Below are 19,644 nucleotides of genomic sequence, written 5' to 3' on the forward strand. Positions count from 1 at the left end.
GTTCAGTCTGTTTTGTTTTGTTTTGTTTTGTTCTCTTCTGTTCTGGATGTTTTTATGAAGCCGCTGCAGCAAACACAAAGCAACTGTCTAGCTGAAGTGGCAACCTGCAGGGAGGAGAGAGAGAGAGAGAGAGAGAGAGAGAGAGAGAGAGAGAGAGAGAGAGAGAGAGAGAGAGAGACACTGATAGCCAGTGGATAGTGGAGGCACAGCAACACACCAACACACACACACACACACACACACACACACACACACAATGATACATGGGATTAATGTTCTGAGATGTTGGTTAATTGATGATTCATTTCTTGTTACATGCTTTGGCAATATTGTTTGTTTGTAAACTGTCATGCCAATAAAGCACCTTGAATTGAAAACTGAATTGAATTGAGAGAGAGAGACCAGTGAAAGAGAGAGAGAGAGAGAGAGAGACTGTCCCGTAACAGAAAGGTCACAGGTTTGATCCCTGCAGCAGTCAGCATGTATCCATTAAAAGCCGACTGTCCTGATGAAGTGACTCTGAAGCTCGGCCTGCTGTCTGTCTCAGTTCAGCTCAAAGCCTGAAGTGTAGTTCAGCGTCAGTCTGAGGACCAGCGGGAGGCCTCCGTCCCTCCGTCCTCCCGGTCAGACTCTTCTCTGCGTCTTCAGCTGAGCGCAGACAGACCACACAGATCCAGTTAAAGAGTTTTTCATTAAAGCGTCTCGCGGTCTGCCCGCTAAACCCAGACCGGAGACTGGTTTCACTAAAGGAACAGTTCACCCAAAAGAAAAAAACAATTTGCTCGTTTTTTTCTCCTCAGCCTCAAGTCAGCGGGGACACAGGTGGAGTTTGTAGGTCAATAAAACACTCAGGGAGTCTGCTGGTGTGGCTCAGTCTCAGCCTGCTCCAACACAACTGGAGTGAAGGGGAACCGGGTCCAAAAAAGTCCCAAAAAGGACCGAAAAAAATGACCTGCGGGGGGATTCCTACATTCAGTTGGCAAAGAGAGAGAGAGAGAGAGAGAGAGAGAGAGAGAGAGAGAGAGAGAGAGAGATCCCACTACTGTAATTGGAGAGCGGTTTGTGTGTTTGTGTGTCCCACCATGGAGGAGAGGAGAGGAGAGGAGACAAGGAGAGGAGAGAGGAGGAGACAAGGACAGGAGAGGAGGAGGAGAGGAGAGAGAAGGAGACGAGGAGAGGAGAGGAGAGGAGAGGAGGAGGAGAGGAGACAAGGAGAGGAGAGAGAAGGAGACAAGGACAGGAGAGGAGAGGAGGAGGAGAGGAGACGAGGAGAGGAGGAGGAGAGGAGACAAGGAGAGGAGAGGAGACAAGGACATGAGAGGAGAGAGGAGAGGAGACAAGGAGAGAGGAGAGGATAGAGGAGAGGAGACAAGGAGAGGAGGAGAGAGGAAAGGAGAGGGGAGGAGAGTGGAGACAAGTAGAGGAGAGGAGAGAGGAGACAAGGAGAGAGGAGAGGAGGTTATAAATTCTAGTTTATTTAAAAGGAAAATGTCACAGATTACGTTATTTGTCTTGGAAACATGTCTCACAGGATCCTGTCTGTCCCTGCAGGTCGAGCGGACTGAAGTGATCCGGAGCTGCATCAACCCGACCTTCTCCAAGGTTTTCACTCTGGACTTTTATTTTGAAGAGGTTCAGCGGATTCGCTTCGAGCTCTACGACATCAGCAGCAGCCACAACGGCCTGAAGGAGGCCGACTTCCTGGGCTCTGTGGAGTGTACGCTGGGACAGGTGGGTCTGAAAAGAACAAATACTCAAACAAAAATATACTCTGGTAAAAGCTGAAGTACCATTTCAAAACCTTTACTCAAGGTAAATTTAAGTACTTTTTATGTACTTTTATACTTTCTCTTAAGTATAAAAGTAAAAGTCATTATCTAAAAAATTCTCTTCTCTTAACTTAACTTAAAGTCTTAAGTGAAAGAAAAACTTAAGTACAGATACTTGACAATCTTACTTAACTACAGTAACAAAGTATTTTTACTTTGTTACTTCCCCACCTCTTTTTATTTTGCATGAGATAAAAAGTTTAGGAGTGAACAAAACTCCTAAACTCCTGAACTCCTAAACTTTTTGTCTCATATAAAATAAAGGAACTTTTCCTAGAGACTTGGTGTGCGGCAAGAATCAAGGGAATAGAATAGAAACAGAATAGAATAGAACAGGTGGAAATTAATTTTATTCAGGTCAGCCATATACAAGACATACAGGGAGTTTGACACACAATTCACAGAATTGGAGGTACTGCTGTATGTGTGTGTGTGTGTGTGTGTGTGTGTGTGTGTGTACGTGTGTGTGAGTGTGTGTGTGCGTGTGTGCGTGTGTGTGTGCGTGTGTGTGAGTATACGTGTGTGTGAGTGTGTACAGTAAACTAGTTTAAAAAACATAAAATAAACAATAAAATAGCATAAAACATTCATTCATGAGACTGAAAGGGTTCTCTGAAAAGGAAATAATAAAAACAAATAACAATAATAATAATAGTATAATAAATAATATTATTTATTATAATAATAATAATAATAATAATAATGATAATAATTGTCTGAAGAGTAGTATGTGTCATTAAGTAGAAGGCCTATGTGCTGTGGCCAGTTCATAATACAATGACAACTCACCATATTACTCACAATCAAGAACATAAGTGAGAGATTTCCCTCGAGAAGTCATTCTTCTACTTTAAGGCCAATATCTCCCCTCATGATGGGATAGTTTGGGTAGATTATACCTTTTCTGAATCCTTTCAGTCCTGTGAGTATTCCACTTTTTGATGTTTGTGTCTGTGATGTTCCCAGATGTCACAGTGCTCAAATAAAGACTATAGTTTAGGTGAAAATTGTGGAAAAAATGAATGTCACTGACACTTTGAAGAGCCCATGTGACCTCTTTATTTGTCAGACAGACTCACAACTGGGCTTGGATGAAAGCTAAGAAGCTGCCCTGTAAAATGATATCAAACATATTCTCATAAAACATGACTAAAGGTCCTGAAAATGAGCCTAAATTAGGATATGCATCAGCGCCTACAATCCACTTTATTGTAAGCTGCCATTCAGCAATGGTTATCATACCAAAATATAATCTACAGACATGTACCTTTTCAAAATTGATTTTTTATTAGAATTTGCCACCTTGAGTGGTACCGACAAGTGACATTTTGGGCTTTGGCCCATGGACTATAAACACTCTCCAACCAAATGAAGTCATTTTCATTTTTGCATTCATCGTCTTCACATAACAGTCAATTTAATTATTAATGCACTAACTGAATATAACCATATAACTCATACTGATACTTTTGTGTTACTTAGCAACCACTTCGTTTAGCTGCTGCTCAAGGACTATACTGCCCGGCTGAAGAATAGCATTTAATCATTATATAATTATTATATAAAATATAATTTAATTTTTTAATTAAGAATCGAAGATTTACTGTGTTAACGGTGACGTTCTTCTTTTTAATATAATCAATCAATCAATCAATCAGTCAAACTTTATTTATATAGCATCTTTCAAACAAATCAAATGCAAATCAAAGTGCTTTACAAGCGATTGACAAAACGTAGGATGTTAAAAATGGATTTAGAGACTAATGCACACCAAAACTACCAAAAACATTTGAATAAGACATCAATAAAAGATGGGTAGTTAAGATAATAAAAGATAAACAATACAAGATAATACAAGCAATAAAAATAACAATAAAAATAAAATTATGAAATACTACACAAAATAAATTGATTATAGTAAAACAGTAAAATGTTAATAAAATAAAATAGAATAAAATAAATAATAATGATCAACAGTGAAATGTTGATAAAACAAAATAGAAAAAAATAAATAATAATGATAATAAATTAAATAAGTACTAAAACCATAAAATTATAAAACACTACATAAAAGCCAGACTGAATAGATGGGTTTTTAGTTTACATTTAAAAATATCCATATGTTCAGCTCCTCAGATCCTCTGGAAGGCTCCAGCTCAAAGCAGCTTCACCAAATGTTTCTGTTCTGCTTTGTGGAACAGCTGGAAGAGAAGAACCGGAGGATCTGAGCTTCCTGCTTCAGAAACCAAAAGCACTTCTGAGAGGCAGTCTGGTGCAAGGCCATGTAGTGCCTTATAAACTAATAACAGAATTTTAAAATCAATAATGGTGTTTTAGTGCCGTTTTATAATCCACTTCACATCTGAGCTGAATCACTGTGGAGCTCTGAGGCTTCATCTCACCTGCTGACACAGCAGCTGATCACCTACCAGTGATGCCACAGAACACTGATTCTAGACCTTTTTCATATCAAGGAACATAATTCAGTCCACATTAGAGCCACAGACCCCATCTGATGAGATTTTGTCTCTCAGACCCAAATCTGAGAATATTTTTATTGTCAGATATGATTCAGTCCAGAACTCCATGACTGTCTGTATTGCAGGTAGAGAGATAACAGAGAAACTGATCAGAACAGTCTTTCTTCTACATTCTCTAACAGTGTTAACTTATTGTAAATGAAACAATGCTGAAGTTTAACAATTCATCAATTTGCTGGGGACCCCCTGGAACCCCCTCAAGGACCCCTGGTGGTCCCCGGACCCCACATTGAGAACTGCTGCCATAGAAGAACCATTTCTGGTCCCAGAAAGAAGCTTTGAAGAACCTTTTAATATCCCAAAGAACCGTATATTCTTATTGCAAGTCACTTTGGACAAAATCATCTAAATGACATAATATAATATAATATAATATAATATAATATAATATAATATAATATAATATAATATAATATAATATAATGTAACGTTATGTAATTCTTAGTTATTGGATGGTGGGTGATGGCATAAATGTGGAAAATAACCAAACCCTTCCATATTGTGTATCTGTAAATGAGGCGAAACAAGAGCAGATAAATAAAAACACAATGCAGGAGTCTATAAGGAGAGCAGACCTGGTTCTCTAATGAACCTCGGTCTGAAAGGTTCTCTGTGGAACCAGAAGTGGTTTGTCTATGGCGTCACTCTGAAGAACCATTTTCAGTTCCAGTTTGCACCTTTTTATTTTTCTGTGTGTGTCTGCCGTGCAAATCATCGACACGTCGCACAAATATCAAAACTTCTCTGAAAAAAAAAAAAGGATCTGAACAATTTGCAGGTTTCTCCGGTCTGCAGACTGGTTCCATGTTTCCTCAGCTGATGAGCGGCGAGTTGGAGTTGGATAGTCTTTATTGTCCCCGAGGGGCAATTTGATTTGCAAACAGTAGTCAACACAACCAATACAAACCATAAAATAAATAAATAAAAGACATAAATACATATATAACATACAGTAGATGTCATCATAATAAAGTTGCAATGAGATATAAAGCACTAACAGTCCATCAGTCCTTTGTTAAAGTGTGTGTGCAATAGCAGCTCGGCCTACAGCTTGTTTAAAAACCCAACAGCTGACAGAACAAATGATTTCAAATATCTGTTTGATTTGGCTCTGCTAGGGAAAGTGTTCCTCCTCCCTGATGGCAGGAGCTGAAACTGCATGAAGAGGGAGATGAGGGTCAGAATGACCTTTGCCCTCTGAGTGGCTCTAACTTGATAAACATGGCCAAGATCATTCAAGTCAGTGCCAATGGTCTTTTGGCAGAGTTTAACAATCTTTCCCAGCCTGTTTTTGTTAACCATGCTGAGGTTGCCAAACCAGCAGATCATTGCAAAACTTAAAATTGACTCAATAAAAGATGAATAAAACATTTCAACAACATCAAGAGCGATCTGTCAACGTTAAAACCCCTAAACTCTCTCAAGAAAAACAGTCTCTGATTGGCCTTTTTGCAGATGGAGTCACTGACTGTGTTCACATGGACTTAAGTGTCCCTATGAGGCTTATCCCGGTTTTGATCATATTCGGGATGTGGCGTTTACATGGAACACAGAGAAATCTGGTTATTCATATCCCCGTATTCATGATAAATACTAGTATCCCGGTTACTGATTACTGCATGCTGCAGGCGCCTGTGATGTTTACAACACAAACCAGCAATTTTGAAATCGTTAATCTGATATTCCTCTATAACTGTTAACCTTAAATTAATTTGACTGTGGCTATTGAAAATGAGACCACTTTGTCTTATACTAAATTTAATATAAATTTGAAAGTTGCTTGTTCAGAGCCACTTCTTTTGTTTTGATGTTTGGCCACGTAGTAACGTTAATGTTTCTTCAGTATTTTCCTCCTGACCTGACTCGCTCCACTGTCCGTGTTGGAAACCGGCCTCCTGTAGTCTGTCTCTACAGACTTGAACAGCTCAGCATTTCCATGCTTTCTCCATCTAAACTGCCAAGTATATTTCATTCTTTCATCACCGAAAGACAAAACTCGTTGTTGTTTGTGTTTTTCTGTTTCGTCTCTCGGCTGAAGCCTGTGCAGGTAGTCTGCAGCGGTCAGAAACCGGGATCAGATGTTTACATGCAACAGTTTCCCGGTTTCTTTCGGAGTACTCCGGCTAGCATAATCGGGTTTCTCAAATCCGGGATGAGGGCTTATCCGGGTTTCTGAAATCGGGATATGATGTTTACATGCGCAAACACAAAAACGGGATACTTCAAAAACCCGATCATAACCGGGAAACTCAAGTCCATGTAAACACAGTCAGTGTTGGCATCAAAAGTCATTTTGTCATCCAGGATGGAGCCCGAGTGCCTATATTGGCTCACTGTCTCCACAGCTATGCCATTGATGAAAGTCGGTGCCGTGACAGGAAGGATTCTGTGAAAGTCGATAAGCATCTCTTTTGTCTTAGAGACATTGAGTCGCAAGTATGAGTCATCACACCCTTTGATAAAATTGTCCAAGACTGGACCATGGCCCACCTCCTGGTCCTGCAGGAGGCTGACAGTCTCATCAGCAAACTTAATTATGACTCAAACACACTCTGTCAGTCACTGGTGTCGAGCAGAAACAAGCGAGCAGAGGGCGGCTCTGTAAGAAGCTGCAGCTGAATCAAACTGCTGTCTCTGCTGTCAGGCTCTGCTGTGTCTCTCTGTTATCTGAAGCCTCCAGCTGGGAGAGGAGCCGCGCTTCACACAGGGGGAAAAAAAAACCCCCCCCACATATTTGCAACTTTGGTGTTTTTCCTTTTTCTCACCTGACTTGAAAGTTTCCACAGTCATTCATGTGCTGAGTGAGTTTTATCACCCTAATGCCTTTTGAAGCTTGTTGAAAAACCCCATTGTACCATTTTATAAACACATTGGCATCAATGAGAAAATAGAGTCTCTTCCCTTCATTCATTGAAAAGCTGCTTTTGGCAAATATGTTGTTGTTGTTGTTGTCAGGCAGCAGCTGCGTGTTTTCCTGCTTCCTATCTGCCGTCTGGAAATATGAAACCACCATCGGAGCTTTCATTATAGCTTAAATGCGGCATTGGAACGGTACACACATGGAGAATTGCACCATGGGAGATGTGATAACGAGTGATAGCGCTCTCGGCAGGACAGATAAGGGAATGGGAAGATGCACAACAGCAACATCCTGCAGAGAGGAAAAGGTTTTTCAGTAAATAAAGTTAAAAAAAAGACCTAATGTGGAAATGATGCCATCCTGACATCTGCAGCAGTCTGTCCAGCCATGAGCTGAGAGGCTGCAAGTTTTCCTTCCAACCAATCAGGTGATTTCACTGATTAGTCAAATTCAAATTCAAATTCAAAACAACTTTATTAATCCCACTAGGGGCAATTAGTTCCAACAACATACAAACAAACATTACACCAAGGAGCTTAAATGTGGAATAAAATCTATAAATAATGTTGATAAATAAACCTGGTAAACACAATAAAAGATCGGATAAAAAAAACAAAACTTTCAGAGCATTTAAAAGTCGGATTGCAGAGGGGATAAACAATTTTGAATGGCGGTTAGTTTTACAAGCAGATAAAACCTAACGACGCCCTGATGACAACAGAGAAAATTCACTCGCAAGAACAAGTCCAGAAGAAACCAAAATACTTGCTGGTTTCTGGAGGATTTTGTTGGTTGCAGAAAGAATTCAGGTCTCTTTGTTTCACTCCGATGATCTGAGAACAGATTTTAACAATGCTGTTCAGACTGTTTCTGTCTTTTACTGTGAGGCTGTGAAACAAACCAGCAGATAAAAGAAAAACTCTCAATAAAAGATTGATAAAAACGATAAAGGATGACGGGCCTGACAGAAAAGGAATTTAGTTTACGGAGGAGGTGAATTCTCTGTTGCCCCCGCTTCACAATAGCCTCAGTGTTCACATCAAATTTAAGATGGTCATCAAAAATAGTACCCAAATATTTGTATGATGTGACAATTTCCACACTTTCGTTATGTATGATGCACTCTTTGGCTGCATCTCTGTTACGTCTAAAATCAATAATCAGTTCCTTGGTTTTAGAAACATTTAAGTCCAAGAAGTTGTTTTCACACCAAGAAATAAAATCAGTGAGAGCATTCCCGTGGTTCTGATTCTGGACCTCGGAGAAGGGACAGCAAGGCAGTGTCGTCAGAAAATTTGACCAAACAGCTTCCCTCCTGAGCGCTCTGCAGCCGTCAGTGTCCATAACAAAGAGTAAGGGTGAGAGGACACACCCTTGTGGAGCTCCAGAGTCTGAGAAATGGCCGTTTACAGAGACCCTCTTCTCTGTCAGTCAGGAAGTCCAAGATCCATAATACAAGCCGGTGAGGCAAATTAAAATCACATAGCAACCTTCCTATTAAAAGATGCGGCTGCATCGTGTTGAATGCTGATGAAAAGTCAGCAAACAAAAGCCTGGCATGGACTTGTGGCTTTTCTAAGTGTTTATGTAGGTTATTAAATATTAAAAGCTTTGCATCCTCCACACCTCTCCCTGCCTGGTAAGCAGTGGATCAAGTTTTCCATCCACAGTTGACAGAACAAAGTTTTTAACAATTTTCTCAAAGTTTTTCATTATTAATGATGTTAGGGTGACTGGTCTAAAATCATTAAGTTGCCTAGGATTGGTGATCTTTGGGACAGGTATCACAGTAGAAGATTTCCAGATAGCAGGGATTTGGTTACCATCAAGTGACATCTGGAAGATATGGTGAAGGACACCGCTAAGCTGGTCAGCACAGTATCACAGTGTACGCCCACACATGTGATCTGGACCAGGGGCCTTCCTGATGTTTACATGTTTCAAAAGATCTCTAACACATTTCTGCCTGATGACAATATCACAGTCAGAAGAGAGAGACTCTCTAAAGGAGAGAGACATTTTCAGAAATGTCATGTTTTTCAAAAAAATCGTTAAAAATATTTGGGAGATCAGCATCATTTATTCCCTCGATTTTAAGAGGTTTCCTGTCACTGTTTCTCTGAGTGATTGAGGACACAGATTTGATTTGATTTGATTCCCCTCCAAGCTGCCTGAAGATCACCGCTACTGTACTTATGTTCCACCTTATCCTTATACATTCTTTTAGCTTTTCTTATCTCATCCCTTACTTCTCTGGCAATTTCTTTCTTTTCCTGGCTGTATAAAAAATGCTTTTCTTCTTTTTTATGACATTTTTTAGTTCTTCGGTAACCCATGGTTTGTTATTAGGGAATACTGTAATGTTTTTACAGGGAATATTGGTGTCTACAGCATGAGCTATTGAAGACATCCCAATCTGTACAATCAAAGCAAGCTTGTAAACTGGCAATGCTGTTTTCCGTCCAGCATTTCACTGTTTTTACTGTTTGCTCTCGTCGTTTACAGATGGGCTTGTAGATCGGCATTAGAAGTACGCTATTGTGGTAGGATGCTCCAAAAGGAGGCATGGGCAGGGATCTGAACGCGCCAGGCACTGAGCCATAGCACAAGTCAATAGTGGAGTTCTTCTTAGTAGTTGCACAGGTGAGGGTTAGGGTTAACATGTCACGGGGAGGTGTGGTGAGGACGCAAATGCAGGACAGTGAGGCAGGTGGTGATCAAAACCCCAAGACTGGGTGTTTACTGAACAGGTAGCAGGTGACACAGGCAACCAAAAACCAGAGCTCTTCACACAAGCTGACACATGTAACAGAGCAATGATCCGAGGAAGACCGACTGGGGAACAAGACTAACATACGCATGGGGGGTGATTACAAATGAGACACAGCTGGGGCAGACAGGAAACATGGTACACGTAGAACTAAAAGAACTAGACAGGGAAACATAATACACAAAGAAATACAAAGCCTAGACAGTGAACAAGGCAAAAAGTCACAACCATGACAAGACAAGGGTGAAGAAGAGCTGGGGAAACTCCCTCGGCAGGTAAAAGGGGCGAAGTGAGATGGATAGCAGCTCAAGGTCGGGGGTACATATTTTCTCCCGGACCATGACAGTGTTACAGCACCTCTCATTAAAGTAGAAGCATAGTCCGCCTCCGGTGGATTTGTTATGAGAGGCCACCGGTGCATCCGAACAGGGCATCCCATCTCCCAGCCACGTCTCAGTAAAAGCCAGCAGGCATGTGTCTCTAGAACCACGCTTACATCTGGCGTAAACCTCCAGTTCATCCATCTTGTTGCGAATGGATTGTACGTTTGAGAGAAGAATAGTTGGGAGCCCAGCCCATATTTCCTTAGTCGCTCCCTCTCTCTGCTGGAAGGCGTGTTAACCAGCTGATGGAGGCTAGATATCAAATCCAAGATCAGTACTGGTGGAGAAACTTCTTTCATGAGAGAACAAACTGAACAGAGACGCTTCCTAAGTTTCAGATGGACTGTCCGCTTCAATTAAGACGCACGGGTGTTTATTTTTCCAGCTGTTCCACCGGGCTCTGTACTGTAGAGCAGTGGTTCTCAATGTGGGGTCTGGGGACCACCAGGAGTCCTTGAGGGGGTTCCAGGGGGTTCCACTTCAGCATTATTTCATTTAACACGATTAGAGAATGTAGAAGAATGACTTTATCTCTCTACCTACAATACAGATAGTCATGGGATTCTGGACAAAATCATATCTGACAATAAAAATATTCTCAGATTTGGGTCCGAGAGACAAAATCTCATCAAATGGGGGTCTGTGGCTCTAATGTGGACTGAACGAGGGCCCTTGATATGAAAAAGGTTGAGAACGCAGCCGACATGGACATGGTGCGTCGTTCTCCCGGTGAATCTTGGAGTTTTCTGTTCGTTCTCTCGTTCGTTTCTGTTCTGTAGCGAGATCTTTATCCGTCCTCATGATCTTTTGTCTTGGAACTGTGCTTCGGCGTTTAGATATTACGTAAAACGCATCACGGAGGACACGAGAACGCAGATCCAGAAAGAGCCGCAGTGTTTTGTTGGAAGGGAAACCTGCAGACTCTTGGCTCTCTGTGACAGATGGCTGGACAGCGCTGATCTACAGCAGTGGCTCTCAGTTCTCTCAGGTCTCTGTCTCACCTGGTAGAGAACTGCAGGTATAACTCAGTCCCTGATTAGACAGCTGGGATGAAGTCCAGCCGGGCCCCTGGGCTCTGAGGACCTGTAGGACTGCGAGCCACATTTCTACAGTGCAGTGTTATTTTTCACATCGAGTGTGTCGTTCTCACAATGAATCTTGGGACTTTGCATTTGTTCTCATAGGTCAAGTCTCCATCCGAAGCAAGTAAACTTCCATCCTCGTGATCTTTTGTTCTGGAACTGAGCTTCGGCGTTTAGATATTCACGGAGGAAACAAGAACGCAGATCCAGAAAGAGCCGCGGTGTTTTGTTGGAAGGGAAACCTGCAGACTCTTGGCTCTCTGTGACAGATGGCTGGTCTCACTTTTCTGTCACACCTGGCAGCAGTGCCAATCAGCAAAACTATAACTGCCGCCCATCCACACGTTCTCACCTTTTATCAACTATTCTACGTAGGGCTGCCAACTCCGCCGCCTCTCTGCTTGGCGTTGTGTTAATCAGTGAAATCAGCTGCTGCAGTGTTTGTTTGGATGGGGAACCTGCAGACTCTTCATGGCTGAACACCTCTGATCTGCAGCGCGGTGTTTTTATGACGCAGATGGTTTAGAAAAATCGGTTCTGAAACCATGTGGAGGCTCAGCTGCCTTCTGACTGTGAGATCTGCTCACACCGCTGAGAGTTTTAAACTGAAACACTCTAAACTCATCTGCTGCTGGGAGCTCTCCTCTCACTTTATTATCTGCCTCGTTTTTGTATTTTCTTTTATTTTCTGTTTTCGACTTTATTCCGTCATGTCGGTATTTTCCTTTGTTTCTGTTTCTGATTGTGTTGTTTGCCTGGTTGGCGTTTATTTCATTTCCTAATCTGATGTCAAAGAAACTGAAGAAACAGAAATAAAGAAAAATACAGACATGATAGTCTGTATTTTTCTTTATTTCTGTTAAGTTTCTTTTACATCATTGCTGCTCCTTTCGTTCTGTGAAGTGCTTTGTAACCCTGGTTTGGTTTGGTATGGTTTGCTATATAAATAAAGATTTTACTCACTTTGAAACTTAGACTCTACAAATGTAGTGGATATTTCACTTTCTGCTGGATGTTTGCTAAATTACTGCTGCACCAAAACCCAAGAGGAAAAGTGCTCGGTCTGGTGCTCGTTGGGTTAGAGACACTGGAGTTTTGTGTTCCAGTAAACTGATTGTCTGCAGCACTAAAGCAGGATAGATGAAGGATAAGAGGGACTTTTTTAATGGCAAGGGCCTCCATTGTCTGTGGCCAACCTTGTGTTTCCCTGCTGAGAGGCTGTTCTGTCAGGCCTGTGACAGAGGAGAGAGGGAACAAGAAGAAGAAGAAGAAGAAGACATTCCTCTCCACCCATCTCCTTCCAGACTCATTAAAAAGTGAACTTACCAACTTGGAGTGTAATCTGAAGGCGGCGGCTCATGCAGGGAGTTAAAGGCGTCGGCCGCTTTCCTCCTGCGGGGAGAGACGGGGAAGCCGGCCAAGTCTGTAATGAAATAATCAGCCCAGATGATGCTGGAGAGACTGGAGAGACTCCGGGCCGAAACAGTTTGACGGCGGATAGCGATAGCGGCGGTGGGAAAAGCCGTCAGCCTCCTCCTCCTTTTTCTCTTCTCGTGTTTCTCGGTGCCAGCGGCGTGTGGCTCGGCTGCCAGCGCCGCCGCAGCCAGATGGCCGGAGGAGCCGGAGAGCCGGAGAGCCGGAGAGCCGGGCGAGCCGGAGGAGCCGGAGAGCCGGAGAGCCGGGCGGCGGCCTGCTTCACGTCGGCACTTCAGCAGTCGAGTTTCAACAGAGTCTGGTTCCAAGATGAGATGTCCAGCATGTGGGAAAAAAGTGACACCTACTCTTAGAAAGTGACTGCAAACACAAAAATAAACCAAAATATTGAACTTTTAAAAAGACAGTGGGGAACTTAGAGGAGAATAACAGACATGTAGAGTTACAGTCTGTTTACTTCTGTTTACATCTAGATTACATTTCCCCAGAGGTGGAGACTCGAGTCACATGACTTGGACTCGAGTCACATGACTTGGACTCCAGTCCCAGTTTTAATTGCTTGAGACTTGACTTGATGCATGAAGAGAAGACTTGAGACTGGACTTGACTTGGGTTCTGGTGACTTGGGACTTGACTCTGACTTGTACTCTGATGACTTGAAAAGGTTTCTAAAGTCTTGACTTGAGATCTTGTGTTTGTGTAAATGACTTAGATTGAAAGTGATGAGATTTGTTCCAGCAGACGACTGAATTTAAATTCTGTTTTCTGAATTTGTATGGAATGATTGAATTTATTGAAGTTGAAACTGATTATAGAAATCAAACTCATGATGCTCTTACCAAGTTTTTATCCTATTAAAACCATATTGCATTGAAAAGTCCTAGATATTTAGTTTTCTTTAAGATATTAAACTGATACTGGACTCTTGATTTGTTCTGACTTGACTTGCTGTTCTACATTTAGACTTGAGACTTGACATTAATGACTTGGACTTGACTTGGTAATCAACATTTAGACTTGGGACTTGATTGAGACTTGTGCCTCAAGACTTGAGACTGACTTGGGACTCGAGCAGAGTTGACTTGGTCACACCTCTGAATTTCCCTCAGTCATTTTGCAATGCAAGCTGTATGTAATTTGATTTTTTTTTTTTTAAACATTTACTAGTTTTTCATCATTTTTAAAATCCAAACTCACCTGGAATAGAAAAAACCATAAGAAACCTGACAGGATTTCTGGGTAATGAAGTCCTTCAAAATTCAAACAGTCGCCTCTTGCTGCCACTGCCACAACATGCAGAATTTTCCTTGTGCAGCTTCAGATCCTCGGTCAAATAAATGAGACTGGATGCTGCAGACTTTAGAGACGCTGGAGGAGGAACTTCAGTTTTACTTTCAGTTTTTGTGTGAGTCTTCTTCTCTTGATGAGTCATGTTTCTGCGCTCCTGTCCGGAGGGATCCGATGATCCTTCTGATGTCAGGAACCACTTCGCATTCCTTTCTTCACTCCTGCTGCTTTTCATTTTTCTTTAACAATGCCGAGCATGATGTAACGTGATGTAACACCGCCTCACGGAAAACACGCAACTCAGCCTGTTCTGTGTGGAGGCTTTTATCCAAACGCACCTTCCTGTATGAGGATGTTCACAGTTTTATTATCAGTGGGAGTCGACCCTCTGACCTGGTCTGTTTGTGTCTGTAAAACCTGTTCAACACATTTCAACATGTTTCTATCAGTCTAAAGCAGTGGTTCTCAAAGTGGGGTTAAAGTGGGGCTGCCAGGGGGTCCGTGAAAAGAAGTGTACCTCTGTCAAATGACACCATCAGATGACGAGTTGAGGACATGTCTTCTGATATCAAGTCACAACTCCTGGAAAGATTGAGAGTCTAAATTTGCGGTTCAGTTGGATGAGTCCAATTGCAATGCAGGCATGTGTTCAGTTTGTTATAGCCTGCATTTATTTTATGATTAGACTTTTATCAATCATTACGTATGAACTAAGAGTGAAACACTTTATCTTGATATGTATGTGTGTGTGTGTGTGTGTGTGTGTGTGTGTGTGTGTGTGTGTGTGTGTATGTTCTGAAATGCACTTCAAATGAGCTCTTTTCTCTTGATTTCCCTTTGATATTTTGTTTAGGTACAGTGTTACTTGCAGCTAAATGATTGATTGTTTTATGGGTATTCTGTGTTGAGATGGTGCAAATATTTGTAATACATATCTAATGTCTTTCTAATACATTTCTCTTGTGTTGTTCTTTCACATAACTAAGACTATAGAAGTGTAAAAAAAAATAGGCTACGTCAGATTATTCCAAGGGACATACATGTCAAGTCAAGTCAATTTTTATTTATATAGCCCAAAATCATAAATCAGAATGAGGGGGTCCCCGGTATATTCTCTATCTTGTAAGGGGTCCTTGGCTGAAAAACAGTTGAGAACCTCTGGTCTAAAGGTACAACCTCTCTATCTTAACACCTTAAAGTTCCCATATTCATTTTATGTGATTTTGTAGGTATATATTAATACTCACTGTCTTTGTGTCTTTATTAGAATCCCCATTAGCTCCAGCATAAGCATTGGCTCTTCTTCCTGGGCTCCACCACACATTCAGTCACACACACTCATACACACTATAACCACATAAACACAACACACAAAACAGCTCATCTCATTTAATTAACAATCAAGTACATACGGAAGAGAAACAATATTGTCATCCAGACATTAAGCCAAACACAAAAATTATAAATCAATCACAATTCCTCAAGAATTAATAGCAAACTTGTAAATCCTTGTCTGAATGACCTTCTTAAATTATATATTTATCCATCCTGCGCTTTCACACATGTATTTCCAAGAAAATAGAATATTAAAATACATTTCTCATTCTCTGCCAAGGTACATTTATTTCCTGCAACATTTTTTCCTAGTTTACTCACACACAATTCAATTATGGTTCCTGAAGTATTTGGAGATGCTGTTTTAACAAAATTTTGAACCGATCTTTAGTTTTCTCTTGAACAATATGCACTGGAAATGAATTCCACCTGACCCCCTGACCACCTGACCCTGGCTCTGTACAGGACAGTTTTCTGTGTCACACTTGTGTTGAGCAAACTGAGAGAATAACCTTTCATATAATATCTTTGGTGATCGTGTCACCATTACATTTCTAACTAAGTTTAACAAAGCATAGGAGGACTGTACTGTATTGTTAAATATCTTTCCTGTTTCTGAGTAAACTCATTATTTACGAGCTATTTAAATGACTAAATAAGTTAAAAATTTATAAAATTACACAGCTTTCTTTTTCATCATTATAAGTATTAAAAAAAAATATTTTAAAACAAACTGTATATAGATCAGGATCAGAATAAATCATGATGTTCTGCAGATTAATGTAGTTTAGTTCAAAGCTGAACTGAATGAATGTGAAGACTGAGTCGTCACAATCCTGGCTCCTGATTGGCCGACAGCGGCGGCTCCTCTAATTCAAATGAGGTAAAACCTGCTGAGTGGACACTTTCAGTTCAGATGCTGCAGACTGGATCCTGATTGGACGGATTTCAGTCATTCTGTAGTGAGGGAGCCAATCAGGAGCGAGTCCAGCTGTGATGCGTTCGACTGAACTGGATTTCTGAAAATGCAAGAACTTTAAATTTAACCACTCAAATAAAATCAGATTTTTACAATGAAATCATTAAATATCTTTGATCGTATATAAATAGAGGAGAATTTGAATTCCTGGACCTTTAAACACACTGAACCATCCTGATGTCATGTGATCAGCTGTGATGCAGGAAGGACTCTGAGCCTCAGAGGGAAACTGCCAGCTCGGCGTATTGTTGTCTTCAAACTCCCATAATCCCCGGCGGTGTGAAACGCCTCCGCTCACCTCCCATCGAAACGCTGCTGTGATGTTTCCTGTGGAGCAACAGGAGAGACAGCTTCACTGTTCCACTGTGGGGCTCCTTAGGGGTGTGTGTGTGTGTGTGTGTGTGTGTGTGTGTGTGTGTGTACAGGTGTTCTGTACCTCTGCATGCTTATATGCACACATGTTTTTATGAGTTTCTATAGGTTTGATGCTTGTGTGTGTGTGCATACATAGGTGCATACATGTGCATTAATCCGTGTGTGTGTGTGTGTGTGTGTGTGTGTGTGTGTGTGTGTGTGTGTGTGTGTGTGTGTGTGTGTGTGTGTGTGTGTGTGTGTGTTATCTGTCTCCACAGATTGTGTCCCAGAGAAAACTGTCCAAAGCTCTGCTGAGACCAGGAGGCACCGTGGGGAAAGCTATTATCACTGTAAGACTCACTCTCTACCTCGCTCGCCCCTCTCTCTCTCTCTCTCTCACTCTCTCTATCACTTCCAACTTCGCTCGCCCATGCTCTCTCTCTCCCTATCTCCCTTTCTCTCTCTCTCTCTCTCCCCCTATCTCTCTCACCCCTTTCTCTCTCTCTCTCTCTCTCTCTCTCTCTCTCTCTATCACTCCCAACTTCGCTCGCCCATGCTCTCTCTCTCCCTATCTCTTTCTCTCTCTCTCCCCTATCCCTCTCCCCCCTTTCTCTCTCTCTCTCTCTCTCTCTCTCTCTCTTTATCACTCCCAACCTTGCTCGCCTGCTCTCTCTCTCACTCCCAAATCCTCTCTCTCTCCCTATCTCTTTCTCTCTCTCTCTCTCTCTCTCTCTCTCAAAAGAAACCCATGTTGCCAAAGCAGTACAGTATTTCAAATGAGGTTCTTTCTTTCTTTCTTTCTTTCTTTCTTTCTTTCTTTCTTTCTTTCTGTCTTTCTTTCTTTCTTTCTTTCTTTCTTCACACATCATTACAAATTTTGTTTTGTTTCTTTTTCTTATTTGAACTGAATGTTTGCACAGTCATTTCTTGGGCCTTAAAAGACGTTAAAACAGACAGTAAGCGTCCTCTTCTCCTCCTCTTCATCTCCTCCTCCTCCCCTCTTCTTTTCCTCCTCCTCCTCTCCTCTTCCTCTCCTCCTCCTCTTCTCCTCCTCTCCTCGTCCTCCTCTCCTCTTCCTCTCATCCTCCTCTCCTCCTCCTCTTCCTCTCCTCCTCCTCTCCTCTCCTCCTCCTCTCCTCTTCCTCTCCTCTTCCTCTCCTCCTTCCAGTCAAACTCTCCTGCTGTGTGTGTTTTCCAGTCAGCAGTGATATCTCTGCTGAAAGCTTGAGGTTTGAGTCTGGCTCATATTTCTCTAATCCTCTGAGCTGGAGGAGTCCGGCCGCTCCGCTGAACCGGCTTCAGTCCGTCCAGGATCTGAGTCCGATGCTGTGAAATCCTGTTTGGGCTTTGGTGGAATTTCAGACCCGTTCCAAATTTTTTTTTTTTCACCTCTGTGAAAGGATGAAACGCTTCTGGATGGGATTTGGGTTTAGGATTTTTAGAAGAGAATCAGACCTTCTGCAGTCTGCAGGACACACATGAAGACCACCTGCTGCTGCCAAAGCTCCCATGTATTTATTTAACTAGGACAGCTTTTCAACACTAAGGCAGCAGCCACACCGATCCATCAGAAAACAGAATTATACCTCCGCCAAGGAGGTTATGTTTTCGGTGCCGTTTGTTTGTCTGTTAGCAGGATTACGGAAAAATTACTGGGCCGATTTTCATGAAACTTGGTGGAAGCGTGTAGCATGGGCCAAGGAAGAACCCATTAAATTTTGGAGCGGATCCGGATCTGATTCACAAAATTTGCATATCATAGCAGACTGGACTATTGGCCTTGGCGGAGGTCTGCGCTCTCCGAGTGCCCTGCTAGTTTGTTTGTTTGTTTGTTTGTTTGTCTGTCATCAGGATTACAGAAAAACTACTGGCCCAATTTTCATGAAACTTGGTGGAAGGGTGTAGCATGGGCCAAGGAAGAACCCATTACATTTTGGAGCGGATCCGGATCCGACTCACGAACAAGCGATAATAGCAAGAACCTTGGCGGAGGTCTGAGTTTCCCTTCTAGTTGCTGATAGATGTGTGTGTGTTGGTTTGCTCTGAGCGTCAACATGGCGGCGAGGCAGAAGAACAGGAAGCTCTGCTCATAGCGGAGCTGCTTGACAGAAGGAGCACAGATCCTGTACAGACCCACAGTGTGTGTGTTCAGCTCAGTTCACTCCACTGAAGCATCACGACGGTTACGGGTTAAATAATTCCACTAACGTCACTTAGACACCACAGGTAATAACGTGACCTAACGATAAAGTTTACAGGGCAACGGAAGACGTGGATGTATGTAAATTAACACGAGAATGGAGTTGAATTTAGTTGAGAGACGACGTCTCATATGCAGATATCTGTTTATAGAGATTAGCCGAAATGTCGTCCGGACCTAAAACACCTACAGAAAGTATCGATGTTTGTGTTTTGTGTGGAGAAACGTTCGACTCTCACGTCTCAAGTAAGAGGAAGAGGAAGTCTTGGCCCGGATGTCGCTGCAGTGAGCTACTGAATGCTCCGCCCCCTTTTTCTGGTTTGTTTGGTTTGGTTGAAAATGTTTGCTCAAACTAAAAATATAGTTATGGTTATGGTTTGGATGTTTTCACGGTCCATAAAAAGATGTAAATGGTTCTATAAACTATACAACTATTAAAACATCCAAAGAGAGAACTAGTTGAAATATTTTACCTTTGTTCGCTCTGAGACGGAACCAAAAATATAGTTGCAGTTACGGTTTTGGGTGTTTTTATAGTTATCGTTGTAGTGGGAACACATAACCATTTAAATCTTTTTTTTTTTTTTTATA

The 19,644-nt window shown here is 41.9% G+C and overlaps 1 protein-coding gene across 1 annotated transcript in view; it reads left to right on the forward strand.

Moving 5' to 3' along the window:
- LOC139649469 (copine-4-like) overlaps positions 1-19,644 on the forward strand; it is a gene marked incomplete at its 3' end in the record, with an annotated part of 51,187 nt that overhangs the window by 27,327 nt on the left and 4,216 nt on the right. Inside the window, exons 2-3 of the mRNA XM_071525881.1 lie at positions 1,552-1,731; positions 17,132-17,203. Coding sequence (XP_071381982.1) covers positions 1,552-1,731; positions 17,132-17,203 — 252 coding nt within the window. The remainder of the gene's footprint in view (positions 1-1,551; positions 1,732-17,131; positions 17,204-19,644) is intronic.

Source organism: Centroberyx affinis, unplaced genomic scaffold (genome assembly GCF_046629955.1).
Source record: "Centroberyx affinis isolate AG114_WGS23_722 - 3 ecotype Tasmania unplaced genomic scaffold, CSIRO-AGI_Caff_v1 ptg001349l_1, whole genome shotgun sequence".
Taxonomy (NCBI): domain Eukaryota; kingdom Metazoa; phylum Chordata; class Actinopteri; order Beryciformes; family Berycidae; genus Centroberyx; species Centroberyx affinis.